The sequence below is a fragment of the Monodon monoceros genome, unplaced genomic scaffold, assembly GCF_005190385.1.
Source record: "Monodon monoceros isolate NGI ecotype Baffin Bay Population unplaced genomic scaffold, NGI_Narwhal_1 Super_Scaffold_11, whole genome shotgun sequence".
In the NCBI taxonomy this organism is placed as follows: domain Eukaryota; kingdom Metazoa; phylum Chordata; class Mammalia; order Artiodactyla; family Monodontidae; genus Monodon; species Monodon monoceros.
In genome coordinates, this window is record NW_021703767.1 from 54794065 (window position 1) to 54812921 (window position 18857).

Below are 18857 nucleotides of genomic sequence, written 5' to 3' on the forward strand. Positions count from 1 at the left end.
CAAAACAAAACTAACAAATAAATTAATTAATTAAAAAAAAAGAATCCTCAACAATCTCTCCTTTTATTTAGTATAAAAAAGTTTATACATTCTAAAACATACAGCTGTTTTCTTTTTAACTAGTTAATAATCTAAACTTTTCATTAGTTCATATGATTTCTACCCTCTTTTATTGCCCCCCAAATAATTCCAAATTTATTTTAAAAATACAGCAGTATTCACTGTATTTTCTCATTTTTGGAGTTACCAATGCATTTCTTTGGTCCTAAACAGTAAGAATTAACCAAAAGCATTTTCCTGGCATAGGCTAACAACAATAAGGTTGACTTACCAACACATTTCATATAAACTAATCCAAGTAATTCTGCTAGAGCTATAATACCCAAACCTGAAATCAGAAGAGGACCATGTACTGGGGTACACTCTGAAAAAACAAATGAAATTCTATATTAGAAATTCACATGAAATAATTGAACTTTTAAAAAAGAACTAGCAATAACAGTAATAATATTCAGTTTTAAGGAGATTCTTTTTCTAATTATCAAGAAACAAAAATTATCTACATATGTTCATCACTATTAAGTCAGTCAGTGAAATGACTCCCAATTACTAAAAGAAAAAAGCCTTTGTCTGTATAATATGTACCTTATCACACCAAGACTAATGGAAAATAGTGTGTAAAGCTAAGGCTCCAACCAACTGGATGGAGCCTGGTTATTTTAAAAGCTCTCCCACAAATACAGGCATAGCAGTTTGACTGCTGGAACAATCAGCCCACAAGCCATATACAGCCAATATTCTTATGGCAATGTGGAAAGCACTATTCTCAGTGGGGTGAAAATGAGAGTTCTAAAAGAAAGCTCACAGCACCAAATGGCTGGCAAGGATGTGGAGCGACAGGAATTTTCATCCACTGCTGGTGGTAACGCAAAATGGTACAGCCACCTTGGAAGACACTTTGGCAATTTGTTAAAAAACTAAATATATTCTTAACGTACAACCCAGCAAATGCAATCCTTGGTATTGACCCAAATTGAGTTGAAACTTATGTCCACACAAAAAAATGCACATGGATGTCTAGAGCAACTTATTCTTAATTGCCCCAAACCAGAAGCAACCAAGCTGTCCCTCAATAGGTGAATGGATAAACAAACTGTGGTACATACATACAATGGAATGTTATTCAGCGCTAAAAAGAAAAGAGCTATCAAGCCACAAAACGACACGGTTACTAAGTAAAAGAAGCCAATCTGAAAAGGCAAAATACTGTATGATTCCAACTATAAGACATTCTGGAAAACGCAAAACTACGAAGACAGTAAAAAGAACAGTGGTTGCTAGGGGTTTAGGGGGAGGGAGGATGAACAGGCAGAGCACAGAGGATTTTTAGGGCAGTGAAAGTTTATTGTATGATATTATATCTATGACTATGATCCACGCCATTATACATTTATCAAAATCGTAGCATGTACAACACTAAGAATGAACCCTAATGTAAACTATGGATTCTGGGTGGTAATATGGCAATGCTGGTTCAACAACTGTAACACATTTACCACTCGGCTGGGGGATAGCAGAGGAGGCTGTTATGTGGGGTATATGGGAACTCTCTGTACTTTCTACTCAATTTTGCTGTGAGCCTAAAACTGCTCTAAAAAATAAAGTCTATATATTAAAAAAAAGAAGAAGAAAGAAAAAGAAACAGAAAGAAGAACTCTAAGAGAAATCCCTGGCAAGACAAAATGAGACTAGAGAAGGATGAGACTTTTACCTGAGACACAGAGGCTGAATCCAACCACAGAGAGCACGTGGCCCAGTACTTGAAGGATCAATATGGCAATGGTGAAGAAGGACATCCCCACAGCTGAAGAGAGGAAAAGTGGGTTCAGAGTGTTTAAAAAGCAATCACTCCTACTTGTATTCTGTGCAATCAAGAATAATATTCTATGACCAAAGACTGCCTCTGGAGTTCCTTGTCAGATGGTAGATTCTTTTCCAGTGATTTAAACCATGCCTTTCCATATAAGCGGTCAGCTCCATCCAGATACACACATTCTAATCTTTAATTTTCACAGTGAGCTGAGGTGGACTGGCAGTTTTTACCCCGAATCTTAAAACAGTGCTGCTTTTACCACCCTTGTGCATTTTACCACGTGAATGGCTATTATGCCTGGCTTTGCCACACGCACACAGAATTGCTCTGGTGGAGAGAACCGTTACACAAACATGCCACTGTAAGCGTCCGAACCTCTATCCGTGTGCCTAGATCTGTGATTTTATAACAAATCAATACCCCTCCAGTGTACAGCAAGCCAGAGGTAGGCTCTAAGGCTGAGAGTTAAACATGTAAACAGAAAAAAATAGACTCTAATGATATAAAAAATACATTAATGATTTACTCCCAAAATGCAGTGAAAATGACATCAATTATAGTTGGATATCTACATCATTTTTTAAAACTACAATGTAAAGATTTGCCAGTAACAAAAAGAAATAAATAAATCTATTACTTGTTATTTATAATCCTGTTTTGTAGAATTTTAAACAGAGAGGCTTAGCAAAAGAAGAGAAAGGGCATGTTTAATATCTACTTACAGTTTCAAAAAACTGAAATAAAAATATGAAGATAATCATTAAGAAATTATGTAGCATAATTTTAAAAACCACTGATATCAAGTGTATATGAAAATCATTTTTTACAAGATAACTGAATGCCTTGAAAACCGAAGTTAACCTTAAAATTAATCCATATGGGGAAAATATCACTAAGAATAGCCTGGGAAATCTTTTAATAAACCAACTTCTATTGAGTTGTTAAAAAAAATCATACAAGAATATTTTAACCAAAACTGCTGCTTTATAAATGAAAAAGGTGGGCAAAATCATGCTATAACAAATACTCACCTATCATAAACACACAGTACTGAAGTAATATTAATATTGCTGTAGGAATTACAATTAAACCAAGTCCACAAGCATTCTTTGTTGAATATTCACCTGTTAAAAATTAAAAATACTAATTAATATTTTCCTACATACTTCCTATTCTTATGGGATGTTAAAGTATTTAATTTATTAAATGTATTAATTTCAATACTACTCTTATAAACTACAAAAGGTTTAAAAATATATATTTCCCCAAAAACTTCACATAAAATAAATGACTTTTTTTTGATTATTCAAGACCAAACTTAAGACATTTAAATGTCAACATATAAGTCTCAACACGTCAAACCTTGAATTGGCTCTACCCCCTTCTTACCTACCTTACATAATTCCAGTGAGAAACTCTGGAATCTCTTACCATTCCCTTCATTTGCTATATTCAACCTGTCCCAAAGTCAAAGCAGTTGTTCTTTCAAGTTGTCTTCTGATTCATATCCTTCCTCCCCATGTCTTTACTAACTCCAGTTGCAAACAGAGGTGCCAAATTTATGTTCCTAAACATTACACCTATACTGTATTCTGCTCAAAAAACAACAAAGGCTTTCTACAGTTTACACTTGTGAGTCCCAGCCTGTCTCTGCTGCTCTTTCCATGTGCTGCAGACCCTTATTTCCCACTCACACTGCCATCCTTCACAGGCAACTGCAATTTCAGATAGATTTGCTTCCCACATTTGTTCCCACTTCCAGGTATTGGCCAATGAAGTGTGCCTCTGGAGTGCGTTGAGTGGTGGCCCTAAAGGTATGTCCACCTCCAAATCCCCCGAATCTGTGAATATTAACTTATATAGTAAAAGGTATGATTAAGCTAAGGATCTGAAAGAAGGAGCTTACCCCGGATTATCCAGGTGGGTCCTGAATCCAATGACAGGTATTTTTGTAACAGAGAGACAGAGGGAAATTAAGTGGAGACATGGAGCGGAGGAGGAGACAATGTGACCACGGAGGAAATCAGAGTTATGCTGCCACAAGCCAAGGAGCTGCACAGATTGCCAGATACACCAGAAGGTAGAAGAGGCAAGGAATGGATTCTCCCCTAGAGTGTCCGAGGGTGTATGGCCCCGATAACATCTTTATTTCAGATTTATGGCCTCCAGAACTGTGAGAGAATTTCTATTGTTTTAAAATACCCAGTTTGTGATAATTTGTTACAGCAGCCCTAGGAAACTAATATGCACCTCCCCAGAAATGCCCTCAACTTTATCAATCTTGCTTTCCCTCATAATAAATTTATATCTTACCTGGGATGAAAAGTATGGCTCCAACAATGACAACGATAGTGAGCACTAGTCCAGTAACTAATAGAAAAATGGTTTTCTCCTTCGTATAACTGGATTTATATTTAAGCGCTTAAAAAAAAAAACACAAAGAATTACATGAACTCAATCACAAGAAGTAAAGCCATTTCTGTAACTTACAAGGTGCAAAGATTAAACTGATAACTTACTACAATTGAATAACCTTTGAGGAACAAGTCCTTCACATCATGTCAAGCCGTGTCAAATCTTTTTCACAATATGTCAGTGGCTAAGTGGTGTCATGGCAGTATAAATATGGATGCTGAATTTATAGATGACACTTTATGAAGTTATATATATCAGGCTTCTTTTTTTTTTTTTTTGCGGTACGTGGGCCTCTCAGTGCTGTGGCCTCTCCCGTTGCGGAGCACAGGCTCTGGACGCACAGGCTTAGCGGCCATGGCTCACGGGCCCAGCCGCTCCGCGGCATGTGGGATCTTCCTGGACCGGGGCACGAACCCGCGTCCCCTGCATCGGCAGGCGGACTCTCAACCACTGCGCCACCACGGAAGCCCTATCAGCCTTTCTTAATCGTGGCATTATTAATATTTTGGGTCAGATAAGTTGTTGTTGTTAGGGACTGCTCTGTGCATTACAGAATGTTTAGTACCATCCCTGGCCTCTGCACACTACATGCCAGTAACAGCCTCCAAGCTGCGTCAATCAAAAATATCTCCCGACATTGTCAAATGTCCCCTGAGAAGCAGAACTGCCTCAGGTTTACAACTAATATACACATTGCTGATGAGAAATAACTGGCTAATTAGTAATAGCGACAAAAACAGAACTTTCTTCCACGTTACATAAAATTAGTAAACATCTGGAAATCTAGACATTTTGTTTTGAAAAAGTAGAGTAAACATTGGACAAATCACACCCTCTTGAAATCCTGAGGTGGGGGGAAATGCTTTAATTGTTCAAGTAAAATAATTTCATAAAAATAAATTACAAATAGGCCTTAACGTATGTGTTACGCTTTTGTCAAGTATCCAGCTTCCCTAAAAGAATAATGTAATGCAGAAGCCTAAAAATGTTATATTTTTATCATATATTCACCTTTTGGGTTTTGTTTTGGTTAATATTAAAACTAATTTTTCACCAAGAAAGTTGTTAAAAGCAACCTAAAAGCAGACTGAGTAGCAGAGATAAATAGAGTGCATGATGAAATTCTGCTGTTCCCTCTACACACGGTACTCTCCATGCCATTTATCAATGGGCGATGGTCCTGAGGGGGAAATTTTAAATAATTTTATGTTTAGCATTTAATTTGCATCCACTAAAATGATAAACAGATCAATTATAGTAAAAACAACAAATAAACTCCTAAATGACCATGACAAAATCTATGTTTAAGGTATTATAACCTAGGGTTAGATTATAACCTGTGGTTAAGGTATTTAAAGTATAATACAGGCACTTGAATTTAAAATCTCTACTCATACTTTAGATTGTAACCTCAACTTCTTCCTCTTTAGAGGGAGATGGAGGGCCAATCAGTAATCAGTCCTGAAGGTAAGTGAAATCCACATTAATCATAAAAGAGTGAGAAACAATACAGCAAGCTCCCCAAACTTTCATTTGATCCATCCAGCCTCGAAATTTATGTGACTATGACTCAGTCATGTCCCTGCCTTCATACAGGGCAAAGATTTGGGGCTTCCCTATTTTCTAGGGTCAAACACTGGCTAGGATGAAATTCAGTGTAGAGGTCACAAAAGGCATAGACATAGAAAAAGAAACTTTCTCTAGACATGTGTCCATTTTAATCCCATGTTTCCATTTTAATCCCATGTATACTATTATTTAAAGAGAGTCCGAAAGTTCTGCAAAAGGGTTATAAAATAGAAGCTGTTTCAAATGTACTTCACAATCAATCAAACATTCATAAGAGACTCTTCTAGGTTTAATTCAGTACATAAAAGAGCTACAAAGATCAAGCAACAAGAATTCACCTTAGAGTCCAGTATAAATTCATACAAAAAGTCTGACTTACACCATGCTTAAGAAAAATAAGAGTTTGAACCTCATATAAAATTCAATCTCTTCAGGCTTACAAGAGCTGTAGGAGAAAAATAATATCAACAATACAAACAAAAATAAAGTGCCACAAAATGCTATTATTGACAGGGTTGTTATCATAGAATGGTCTTTTCAAAACCTTTTGGAGGTAGCTTTTATTCCTGTTGATTGGTTCAACTACTAATTTTCAAGGCTACCTAACCTCTTCCTCAAAATTAAGCAGCAATTTCTAACAAATATACTAATGGGGTCTACTTAAGTAACCACAGGCAATGAAAGGTTATCTTCATGTTTTCTTTTGTAAACCTTTAAAAAGGGTTTCTTTTCACTCATTTTCTTTGCTTACAATGGCCACATTTTAGCAGGTCCCATAGCAAGTTTGGAGAAAGTATCTTGTTGCTAGGTTCAGATGTCATGTTTCCAGCTAGCTAAATGGTCAGGAATCTGATATAGATGCCACAAAACCCACTAACCTTAAGGATTTTTTTTGTGTGTGTGATCTGTTCTTGTCCTTTAATAAGTGGATTTGTTCTTATTTGTCAAACCTATCAAAACTTTAAATGTAACAATGAAAATAAATTCAAGTAATCCCCTGAACATTTAGCATTAAGATAATTTAATGTGTTCTTAACTGCAGGCTCTTATCAAACTTCCTGGTATGATTTTCTGGCAAAAATCCCCATGCTTTCAACGATAGACCTTAGCTAAAAGTACTGAAATCAATGCACAAAATAAAATAGGGGAAATACAGTATTTACATTTTTTAAAGACTTTTTTTTAAGCGCAGTTTCAGATTTACAACAAAATTGAGAGGGAGGTACAGAGAATTACCATATACTCCCTTCCCCCACATATGCATAGCCTTCCTAATTATCAACTTCACTCACAAGAATGATACATTTTTTTTTTTTTTTTTTACTAAGGATGAACCTGCATTGACCCATCATAATCACCCAAAGTCCATAGTTTACATTATGGTTCACCCTTGGTGCTGTACATTCTATGGGTTTGGACAAATTTATAATGCCATATATCCAATATTATATATTATACAAAGTATCTTCACTGCCTAAAAATCCTTTGTGCTCTGCCTGTGCATCTCTCCTCCCCACCACCCACTCCTAGGAACCACTGACCTTTTTTTTTTTTTTTAACATCTTTATTGGAGTATAATTGCTTTACAATGGTGTGTTAGTTTCTGCTTTATAACAAAGTGAATCAGTTATACATATACATATGTTCCCATATCTCTTCCCTCTTGCATCTCCCTCCCTCCCACCCTCCCTATCCCACCCCTCTAGGTGGTCACAAAGCACCGAGCTGATCTCCCTGGGCTATGCAGCTGCTTCCCACTAGCTATCTATTCTACGTTTGGTAGTGTATATATGTCCATGCCACTCTCTCACTTTGTCACAGCTTACCCTTCCCCCTCCCCATATCCTCAAGTCCATTCTCTAGTAGGTCTGTGTCTTTAATTGTCTGCATAGTTTTGCCTTTTCCATAATGCTTTATAGATGGAATCATATAGTATGTAGCCTTTTCAGATTGGCTTCTTTTACTTAGGAATATGTATTTAAGGTTCCTCCATGTCTTTTCATGATTGACAGCTCATTTGTTTTCAGTGATGAATAATATTCCATTGTCGGGATGTACCACCCAGTGTATCCATTATCCTATTGAAGAATATCCTGGTTGCTTCCAAGTTTTGGCAATGATGAAGAAAGCAGCTATAAACATCCATGTGTAGGTTTCTGTGTGGACTTAAGTTTTCAACTCCATTTGGGTAAATACCAAGGAGCACGATTACTGGATCATATGGAAAGAGTACATTTAGTTTTACATGAAACCACCAAACTGTCTTACAAAGAGGCTGTACCATTTTGCACTCCCGCCAGCAATGTATGAGAGTTCCTGTTGCTCCACATTCTGACCAACATTGGGTATGGTTGGTACTTACATTTTTAATAGATACTTATAAACTTAGTGCTGCCTGACACGGGAATACCAAATATATGGGGAGACAATGTCAAGTTTTTTCAACAAATTAGGAATTCTAAAAGTTTCCCTTTTATACCGTCTATAAAGTAATTAAATCTAGCCAGCTTCTTCTCAGAGATGAGATAGGTTGTTCATTTGCTTGCTCTATAAATACTTACTGTGTGCCCACCATGTACTGGGCCCTTTTATTAGCCCAAATTGAGGTAGGAGTAGAGGTTACTTTATTCAGTAACAGTTGATCGAGCACCTACTATGTGACAATCACTATTCTAAGTGCTGACAGTGAACAAGACAAGTAATTCTGCCTCAGCGCTCCTGACATTCTAATATGGGAATGAGTGTGTGTGTTGGTGGGGAATGTGTCATGGGAAGTGTTACTCCCAGATCTTCTCCTCCAGTTAAATAAAAGGTGTGGGTCTACCCTAGCCTAAGAAAGCCCTATTATGTATTTAATCTTTCAGATTCATGCGAACAGAGAAATGACATGTCCCTCTAGCCACCTGAAGAAACGTGGCGAATACTATGAATAGATACTCCATTAAGGTTTTCTTGTCTCCTTGTCACTGACATAAAGCACATACGAGAGAGAATGCAGGCTGTGGCAGAAGAAGTCTAGTGAAATTACCAGGCTCAACTTGGAGATCAAATAAAACTATCATCTTAGTTTTAATGACACCCCAAAGATGGTATTCAATAAGCCCACATAGATCCATACAGGCTGAAGTCCACCTAACAAAACCCTAAAATCCATGAACTCAATGCCTGTTATAATGCATGACATTTAAATGATCCCTTACCAAGTGATTAGTGAGTTAGTGGCAAACAGGAAGGTTAAACAGTGAGGTAAAATGCACATCAAATAAGGAAAAAATCGGGGCTTCCCTGGTGGCGCAGTGGTTGAGAGTCTGCCTGCCAATGCAGGGGACACGGGTTCGTGCCCCGGTCCGGGAGGATCCCACATGCTGCGGAGCGGCTGGGCCGGTGAGCCATGGCCACTGAGCCTGCGCGTCTGGAGCCTGTGCTCCGCAACGGAAGAGGCCACAACAGTGAGAGGCCCGCCTACCACAAAAAAAAAAAAAAAAAAAAAGGAAAAATCATAAAGGGAGACACGTTTGATTTTATTATTACAGTGCTATCTTCTGATAACTCTCGGAAAGTAATTTTAGAATGTTTTTGGTTTCTGGTGAGCTGCACATCAATATTGTCTCCAATGCAGGATAAAGCACATCTCATAAGTTTTAAAATAAAATTACAATTTCAAATTTTTTATTAAATTAAATTAAAATTACTATTTTAAAAATATTTAACACACATTAAAAAAACAGTGAAGGCTTTGTGAAACTGGTGCTGGATAAAAATGAATATTAATGCCAATAATAAACTGATTACTTGCCAGAAGGAGAGTAAAATAATTTTATAATGGACTCCATATACTATCCAACTTGTTTCGATGAAATAATTTTGTCAAAATGAAGACTGACTAGAAATCGCATTCCCAGTCTACAGGACCCGGCAATAAAAGAGCCCAATCTTTATGAAGCCTGGGCTTTGAAGTACTTTGAATATAAAAGATAAAAGAAGATGATGCCTAACACACTAACTTCCTTTCCTTGGTTCCAAACATTCCTGGTCTTGTGCATGGTGCCACACCTTCAGAATATATGCAGGAAGTTGGGACGTTTGAATTGGGAAAGGGTCAAAGGAATAGCAACTGTATTTCTACAAAAGAGTATACTGCTAAGCTATAGTTTTGTTCAGTTCCTTCCACAATAAAATCAGTGTATAAAAACACGATTTAATAACAGAATTTGATAATTATGTGGACAGGACCAAGGGAAAGCAATGGGAGTCCAAGATTATTTAATAGAATTCTTTGTAATAATATCTATCATGATGATACTTTACCTTTGCGGACAGAAATTTCCTGGTGCAGTTAGTATACGTCTTTACTTCGGTCAGAATGATTTTTCTAATCTACAATGAAATTCTGTTCCACTACTTCTTTTAAATGTGTTTTCATGGCCTAATCACGTTCAATATTAAGCTACTCCTCAAGATTGCACTCAAGGACTTAGTAGGATCTCAAGGCTGTTGTGATGGAGAATTTTTTTCCTTGAATTTTCCAACAATGATTTCTATAGAGACCCCTAACCAATTTCTGTAGAGACCCTTGTGCAGTAACCAAAATCCTTGTGGAAGGAATAATCTTGAGCAGGGACTAGAAAGTTAGAAAACGAAATGAAAGATGCCTAGAATGCACAAATTTGAAATAAATGACAGCTGTCCTCTCCTTGCCCGGTTCTGACATGCATGAATTTCAGTTACCATCATTTAGTTAAATAACACAAGTCCCCCCAAAACAGAGTTCACAATATATTAACTGCGTAATTGCATAAAGTGTAAACTTCTCTGATATCTCTTCAATTCACAAATCACTACATAAATAACAGATATGCATCATGATCAGTGACCACTCATGTTACCCTTTTCAAAGACTGCTGGTGACTGGTCACTGCACATCTGTTATTCAATTCACGCACAGACAGCAAAGCATATGTTGTGTTACCTCCTGTCTCCCAGTCATAAGCCACTGCAACATTTTACAATGGATAATCAAAACAGGAAACAGGGCAATAAAGGTGAGGGAGCAAAGAGACGAGATGTGATAATGCTGGAAGCGAAATTCGAATAGAAGGTAACTGGGGTTACAGAATAGCTGACTGTGGAATGTCAACACTACTGCCGTTCAAGAGAGTCTAGATATGCAGCCAGAAGAACTTAGTAAAAGTGAACTTATTGGCATACATGAGGACAATGAGGCGGCTGTGACAAAGAATAAAGATGTCCCAGAGGATGTGACTCTGGCAGAAAAACTTCACATGAAAGGAATTCTTTGCGATGGATAGTTCATGACATTGAAAGTGATGGAAGCTGATTCGATCTTAGAAAGGAGTATGACAATTCACCAAGGCATAGACAAGATGCTTGCTCTGTATTCAGTTATATGAGAAGAAGAGGCAAGCATTTTTCAAACTACCCTTGATAAAATTCTTCAATTCTCAATGTTTTTTATGTTTTAATTTATCATGTACTAAATATTAGTTTTACTATTTTTTTCATTTCCTAATACATTTATTACTGACAGTAAGAGAGGTTTTAATGTTTTGACAAAAAGTTTAAAGGTCACGGAACTATAGTAAATTTTGGCATTTATTATTAGATCGTTTTGCAGAGTTTCAGCTTATATGGTCATGTTTATAGTCCCGCAGTTCTGTGTAAAGCAGGGATTCACTGAATAATACAACAGTTCTAAAGAAGAAAAAATAAGAATAGATACTCCTATCTCAAAGAATTTCAACATGTTATCCAGTTATTTTTTTAACATCTTTATTGGAGTATAATTGCTTTACAATGGTGTGTTAGTTTCTGCTGTATAACAAAGTGAATCAGCTATATGTATACATATATCCCCATATCCCCTCCCTCTTGCATCTCCCTCCCACCCTCCCTATCCACCCCTCTAGGTTGTCTCAAAGCACCGAGCTGATCTCCCTGTGCTATACAGCTGCTTCCCACTAGCTATCTATCTTATATTTGGTAGTGTATATATGTCCATGCCACTCTCTCACTTCGTCCCAGCTTCCCCTTCCCCTTCCCTGATGTTATCCAGTTCTTGATATGAAGTTGAACCTTAATCCTATAAAAACTACAGGGTTGATGGGCAGCAATTGAAATCATTCATCAAACATCTAAATGATAGAAAATACCTGTTATATTGTCAAAGAGTAAGGAAGGACAACCCTGAAAATCAGCCAGGAACATAATTGTCAGTGCAGTGGAAAACTGAGTTGGTACAGTTTTCAGAACAAAAACAAAATACCTGAAATGTAATACTATTAAGAAAATTGTTACTTTGGTTAAGGCTCAGTGTTTGATTCTAGGATTCTCTGAGCTGTTTGCTAAGCGTAAGATTCTGCTTAAAAGCTTGTAAGTTAAAGTTAAAGGCAAAGGTATTTAGGAACATTTTCCTGTGAGAGACCTTTGTCTTCAAAATGTGGTCTAAGGCTCACCACATTTGGGACCCCTTGGCTTGGCTTCCAGAGTTTAGAAGTCTTCTCAAGGCTTCTTTCTCAGTAGGATCGATGGCATCCTGAGATACAGTTCAAGATACAGTTCTGGTATAAAGAAACTCTTTCTCCTCAAAGTGAAAGCATAATCTGCTGTCATAACTGGATTTTTAGCTGACAGAAGGTTTAGGTTTTATCTTGGATCACCAAAAAGAATGACACTCAGAGCTAGAAAAACCAGAGAGAAACCCCCTGAGGTCAAGTACAGAAAAAGTTAAAAGGAACTAGAAACTTAGAAAGTCATGGGTCTGAGTTACTATTAATACTTTAGAGCGTGTAAAGACTTGATTCAAGTCTTTTTCTATTGTTTTTTTTTTTTTTTTTTTTTGTGGTATGCGGGCCTCTCACTGTTGTGGCCTCTCCCGTTGTGGAGCACAGGCTCCGGACGCGCAGGCTCAGGGGCCATGGCTCATGGGCCCAGCCGCTCTGCAGCACGTGGGATCTTCCCGGACCAGGGCACGAACCTGTGTCCCCTGCATCGGCAGGCGGACTCTCAACCACTGCGCCACCAGGGAAGCCCCAAGTCTTTTTCTTGATATAAAAAATGCAAAACCAAGGAGCAAGTGGGGAAAAAGGGGGCTTTCCTGTTGGTGGAATCCCCAGGCCATAAACAGGAGGCCTCCTACAAAGCGTACCAAGGGAGAAGTAGATTTAGATTCATATCTATCCTGAAGATGTGGCAGAAGGCACAGAGCAGTGCTACAAAGCCAGGGGCAATTTACATTTCACTTCATCTCTAGCATACCGCCCAGTGCCTAGTAATCAGTAGGTACCCTGTCAAAAGACATTTATTGAATAAATAAAGTGGGTCCACATTCTACTCTATAAACAACAGTTTCTTTTACTCAGTGTGTATATCCAGATATAGGTTCACCCTTCTTGAGAAAAGAAAACAAAAACACATTCGAAATAATTTCAAGACAGGGAGGCACTATAATGTAGTGGTAAATAGCACTGTTTCAAATCCCAGTACTACCAAGAAACAGTTGGGTGATGGTGGGCAAACTGCCTAACCAATCTGTGCCTCTGTCTCTTGTCTATAAAATGGGAATGATAACAACAGTATCTATCCCCATAGAGTTCCTGAAAGAAGTAAATATGATTTCAGATGTAGAGTACTTTGCATAGTGCCTATCACACAAAGCAAGAGCTCTACAAATATTTAGGTACTATTATCAAAAACACCTTTAAATGTGAGCGCAGGCTGGGTGAATCAAGTATATAAGTACCTCCTACACACACACACACACACACACACACACACACACACACACACACTACATTTACTTGTTCTAAGATGAGCCTAATTAAAAAATTGCCACTATGTGGACATATATACACTACCAAATGTAAAACAGATAGCTAGTGGGAAGCAGCTGCATAGCACAGGGAGATCAGCTTGGTGCTTTGGGACCACCTAGAGGGGTGGGATAGGGAGGGTGGGAGGGAGATGCAAGAGGGAGGGGATAAAGGGATATATGTTTAGGTATAGCTGATTCAGTTTGTTATACAGCAGAAACTATCACACCATTGTAAAGCAATTATACTCCAATAAAGATGTTAAAAAATTATTTACAAGAAAAAATTGCCACTAAAATATTTTTTTAGGTTTATGATCACATTCCTTAAAATATGATCAATAGAAGGGAGTTCCCTGCTGGTCCAGTGTTTAGGACTCCGTGCTTCCACTGCAGGGGGCACGGGTTTGATCCCAGGTCAGGGAACCAAGATCCCACAAGGCATGGCCCCCCCAAAAATATGACCAATAGAATACATATAAAAAAGAACATTTACCCTAACACAAAAATGAAAATTAAGATGATGTTTTTTTAACCATCGAATTACCAAAGATTTTAGAATTATAATGATGTCAAGCTTGTGAGGTGAAAGACAAGTATTCTCACCTGCAGTAGTAATTGATACAATGGTGCTGGAAAACATGTTGGCAACATGTATCATGAGGCTTAAAATACCGTCTCTGCCATTTCTAGTGTTACATACCTTTAGTATATACTAAAGGTATGTAACACTAGATACTGTCATAGTATCAAGAAAATTTGGAAATATCCTTAATATCCATCAAGATGAGAGTTAAGTAAATTATAGTACATCCATAAAAGTAGAGCACAGGCAACTACAAAAAGACTTCTGAAAACACGGGAGGCAAATCAGCATTTACAAGTATGTAAGCTATATGAGTCCATTTATGGTTTTTCCTTTTTCAAGAAAAAAGACAGAAAGGGAAGGAGAAATTCACTAGAATACCTCAATAGTTTATTTCCAGGCTGTGAGACTCTAGATGATTTTTGTTTTTTCTCTAGACTTCCTATGTTGTATAAGGTATCCTAAAGTGATATGTATTACTTTTTTTTAAGTCAGAAAAACAATGGTAAAGCTTATTTTGTAAGAATATGGCTGATAGTGAACACACTCCTGGTTCAGTCCACTAAAAATAATATGTTACTAATGGTAATGTCACGATCAGCACAGTTCAATCAATCCAAATGCAACAAACCACACTTCAGTGAAATGATTTCATGATCTTAGAAAAAGGCTATTGCCTATTTAAATCATATGACATAGGCCTTAAGGCCTGAGTCTGCCAATAGGGATAAAGGCTTTCCCTAACATCAGTGGACAAGGTCTTCGTGCTATACCAGTCTTTTTCTTGATATAAAAGACTTACTGAAATTCTAAGAAAATTTCCACAAGAATTTTAGACACTGTTTTGAAAGTAAGAGTTGTGAAATATCTTGACAGTTTTCTCCCTTAGCCCTTTCTTCCTCTTTTTTGCCCTTTTAAACAAAAGTTGAGAACAGATTTGAAATCACAAAGCATTTCCAGAGTGCCATACATTGAAAAGAATCCTTAGAGTACATAATCAGTCATTTCCCTTCCATTTTTATGTATCACTTTAGATACACATGACTTAAACTTTTGAGTAAAATTCATGAAATATACAATAGGTCAATCCACTACAATATTTTACTAGCTTTCATTTTATAAAGGTTGCACTAGTGAATAAAATAAATAAGTGAAATCAGCCATTAATTACTCCTTGCCTTATATAAATGTTTACTAGCCTTCAATGACTATTTCAGTGTGCTATAGGGAGATGAGAAATAAATCTTACATTTTAAAAGTTTTGGGACTTCCCTGGTACCATGGTTAAGAATCTGCCTGCCAATGCAGGGGACACGGGTTTAAGCCCTGGTCTGGGAAGATCCCACATGCCGTGGAGCAACTAACCCATACGCCACAACTACTGAGCCTGCGCTTTAGAGCCCGTGAGCCACAACTACTGAGCCCATGTGCCACAACTACTGAAGCCTGCGCACCTAGAGCCCATGCTCCGCAACAAGAGAAGCCACCACAATGAGAAGCCTGCACACCACAACGAAGAGTAGCCCCCACTCACCGCAACTAGAGAAAGCCCGCACGCGGCAACGAAGACCCAACACAGCCAATAAACAAACAAACAAACAAATAAATGAAGTTTAAAAGTTTAGACTACTGAAAGGAGTCCAGTTTCATGCTTTTCCACATACCTGTCCAGTTTTACCAACACCATTTATTGAAGAGAGACTGTCTTTCTCCCACTGTATAGTCTTGGCTCCTTTATTGTAAATTAGTTGACCATAAGTGTGTGGGTTTCTTTCTGGGCTCTCTATTCTGTTCCATTGATCTGTGTGTCTGTTTTTGTGCCAGTAACATACAGTTTTGATTACTAAAGCTTTGTGGTATAGTTTGAAATCAAAGAGAGTGATAACCTGCAGCTTTGTTTTTCTTTCTTTCTTTCTTTTTTTTTGTTCTTCTTTCTTAGGATTGTTTATACAGGGTCTTTTGTGTTTCCATGAAAATTTTAAGATTATGTGTTCCAGTTCTTTAAAAAATGCCATTGGTATTCTGATAGAGATTCATTAAATCTGTAGATTGCTTTGGGTAGTATGGACAATTTAACGATATTAATTCTTTCAAGCTATGAGCACAGAATATCTTTCCATTTGTCTGTGTTGTCTTCAATTTCTTTCATCAGTGTCTTATAGTTTTCAGAGTATAGGTCTTTCACCTCCTTGGTTAAATTTATTTTTTTTGATGCAATTGTAAATGGGACTGCTTTCTTAATTTCTCTTTCTGATAGTTCATTCTTAATACATAGATATACAACAGATTTCTGTATATTGATTTGGTATGCTACCACTAACTGAATTCATTTACCAGTTCTAACATTTTTTCCATGGAGTCTTTAGGCTTTTCTATATGTAGCATCATGTTATATGTAAATATGACAGTTTTACTTTTGCCATTCCAATTTGGATGCCTTTTACCTCTTTTCTTGTCTGATTGCTGTGGCTAGGACTTCCTATACAATGTTGAATAAAAGTGGTGAGAGTGGGCATCCTGTCTTGTTTCTGACCTTAGAGGAAAAGCCTTCAGTTTTTCTCCATTGAATATGATGTTAGCTGTGGGTTTGTTATACGTGGCCTTTATTATCTTGGGTACACCTACTTTGTTGAGTGTTTATCATAAATGGATGTTGGATTTTGTCAACTGCTCTTTCTGCATCAATTGAGATAATCAAATGATATTTTTCTTTTGTCTTGCTAATGTGGCATATCATGTTAAATTAATTTGTGGATATTGAAACATCCTTGCGTTCCTGGGATAAATCCCACGTGATTGTGGCCTATGATCCTTTTAATGTACTGCTGAATTCGTTTTGCTAGTATTTTGTCAAGGATTTTTGCATCTATGTTCATCAGGGATATTGTCCTGTATTTATTTTTTTTTCTAGTGTCTTTGACTGGTTTTAGTATCAGGGTAAATCTGGCCTCACAGAACAAATTTGAGGGTATTCCTTCTTCTATTTTTCTGGAATAGCTGGAGAAGGATAGGTAATAACTCTTCTTTAAATGTTTAGTAGATTCACCTGTGAAACTATCTGCTCCCAGACTATTGTCTGTTCAGAGTTTTTTGATTACTAATTCAGTTTCACTTCCAGTAATTGGACTGCTCAGATTTTCTATCTCTTCCTGATTCAGTCTTGGAAGATTGTGTGTTTTTAAGAATTTATGTATCTCTTCTAGGTTGTCTAATTTGCTGGTGTATAACTGTTAGTAATAATCTCTTATGATCCTTTGTATTTTTGTGGTGTCAATTGTAACTTCTCTTTCATTTCTTATTCTATTTACTTGGGCCCTTTCTCTTTTTTTCTTGATGAGTCTGGCTTAAAGGTTCATAAATTTTTTCTTTTCAAAAAGACAGCTCTTAGTTTCACTGATCTTTTTTTACTGTTTTTTTTTTAAGTCTTTTTTTTCATTTATTTTTGCTCTGATCCTTACTATTTCCTTCTTTCTACTACTTTTGGGCTTTGTTGGTTCCTCTTTTCTAGTTCCTTTAGGTATAAGGTTATATTGTTTATTTGAGATTTTTCTTATTTCTTGATGTAGGCCTGTATCACCATAAACTTCCCTCTTAGAACTGCTTTTGCTGCAATGCAAAGATTTTGGATCATTGTGTTTCCATTTTCATTTGTCCCAGGTATTTTTTAATTTCCTCTTTGATTTCTTCAGTGACCCAATGGTTGTTTAGTAGCATGTTGTTTAGCCTCCACTTGTTTGTGTTTTTTCCATTTTTCTTCTTGTAACTGATTTCTAGTTTCATACTGTTGTGATAGGAAAAGGTGCTTGATATGATTTCAATCTTTTTAAATTTACTGAGACTGGTTTTGTGGCTTAGCATGTGATCTATCTTGGAGAGTATTTCACATGTACTTGAAAAGAGTGTGTATTCTGTTGGTTTTGAATGGAATGTTCTATGTAAGTCTATTAATTCCATCAAGTCTGATGTGTCATTTAAGGCCAATATTTTCTTATTAATTTTCTGTGTAGATGATCTATCCACTGAGTAAGTGGAGTATCAAAGTCCCCAGCTATTGTATTATTGTCAATTTTCCTATACTACTTGCTTTATATATTTAGGTGCTCCTTTGTTGAGTGCATACTTATGAATGTTATATCCTCTTCTTGGATTGATCCCTTTATCCTTATGTAACACCTTTTTTTTTTTTTGTCTTCTCTTAAAGTCTTTGTTTTAAAGTCTATTTTCCTTGATATCAGAACTGCTACCTCAGCTTTCTTTTTGTTTCCATTTGTAAGGAACATATTTTTCCATCCTTTCACTTTCAGTGCATGTATGTCTTTAGGTTTGAAGTGAATCTTTTGTAGGCAGCATATATAGATGGGTCTTGTTCTTGTGTCCATTCAGCCATCCTGTGTCTTTTGATTGGAGCATTTAGTCCATTTACATTGAAAGTGGTTATTGATAGGTATGCACTTTTATTGTCATTTTGTTAATTGTTTTCTGGTTGCTTTTGTAGTTCTTGTCTGTTCCTTTCATCTTTTAGTCTCTTCCCTCATGGGTTGATGATTTTCTTTAGCTTTGTGTTTTGGTTCCTTCCTCTTTACTTT

The 18857-nt window shown here is 36.9% G+C and overlaps 1 protein-coding gene across 5 annotated transcripts in view; it reads right to left on the reverse strand.

Moving 5' to 3' along the window:
- Window positions 1-18857, reverse strand: part of CD47 (CD47 molecule) — a 58231-nt gene that overhangs the window by 13121 nt on the left and 26253 nt on the right. For 4 of the 5 annotated variants that reach the window (XM_029214183.1, XM_029214184.1, XM_029214182.1 and 1 more), the window contains exons 4-7: window positions 4187-4294; window positions 2905-2997; window positions 1772-1864; window positions 332-424 (exon numbers count right to left, since the gene is read on the reverse strand). In XM_029214183.1, the coding sequence (XP_029070016.1) occupies window positions 332-424; window positions 1772-1864; window positions 2905-2997; window positions 4187-4294 (387 nt within the window). Of the gene's footprint in view, window positions 1-49; window positions 425-1771; window positions 1865-2904; window positions 2998-4186; window positions 4295-18857 lie in introns of those variants that run through there. The other variant, XM_029214181.1, reaches the window with a different exon arrangement.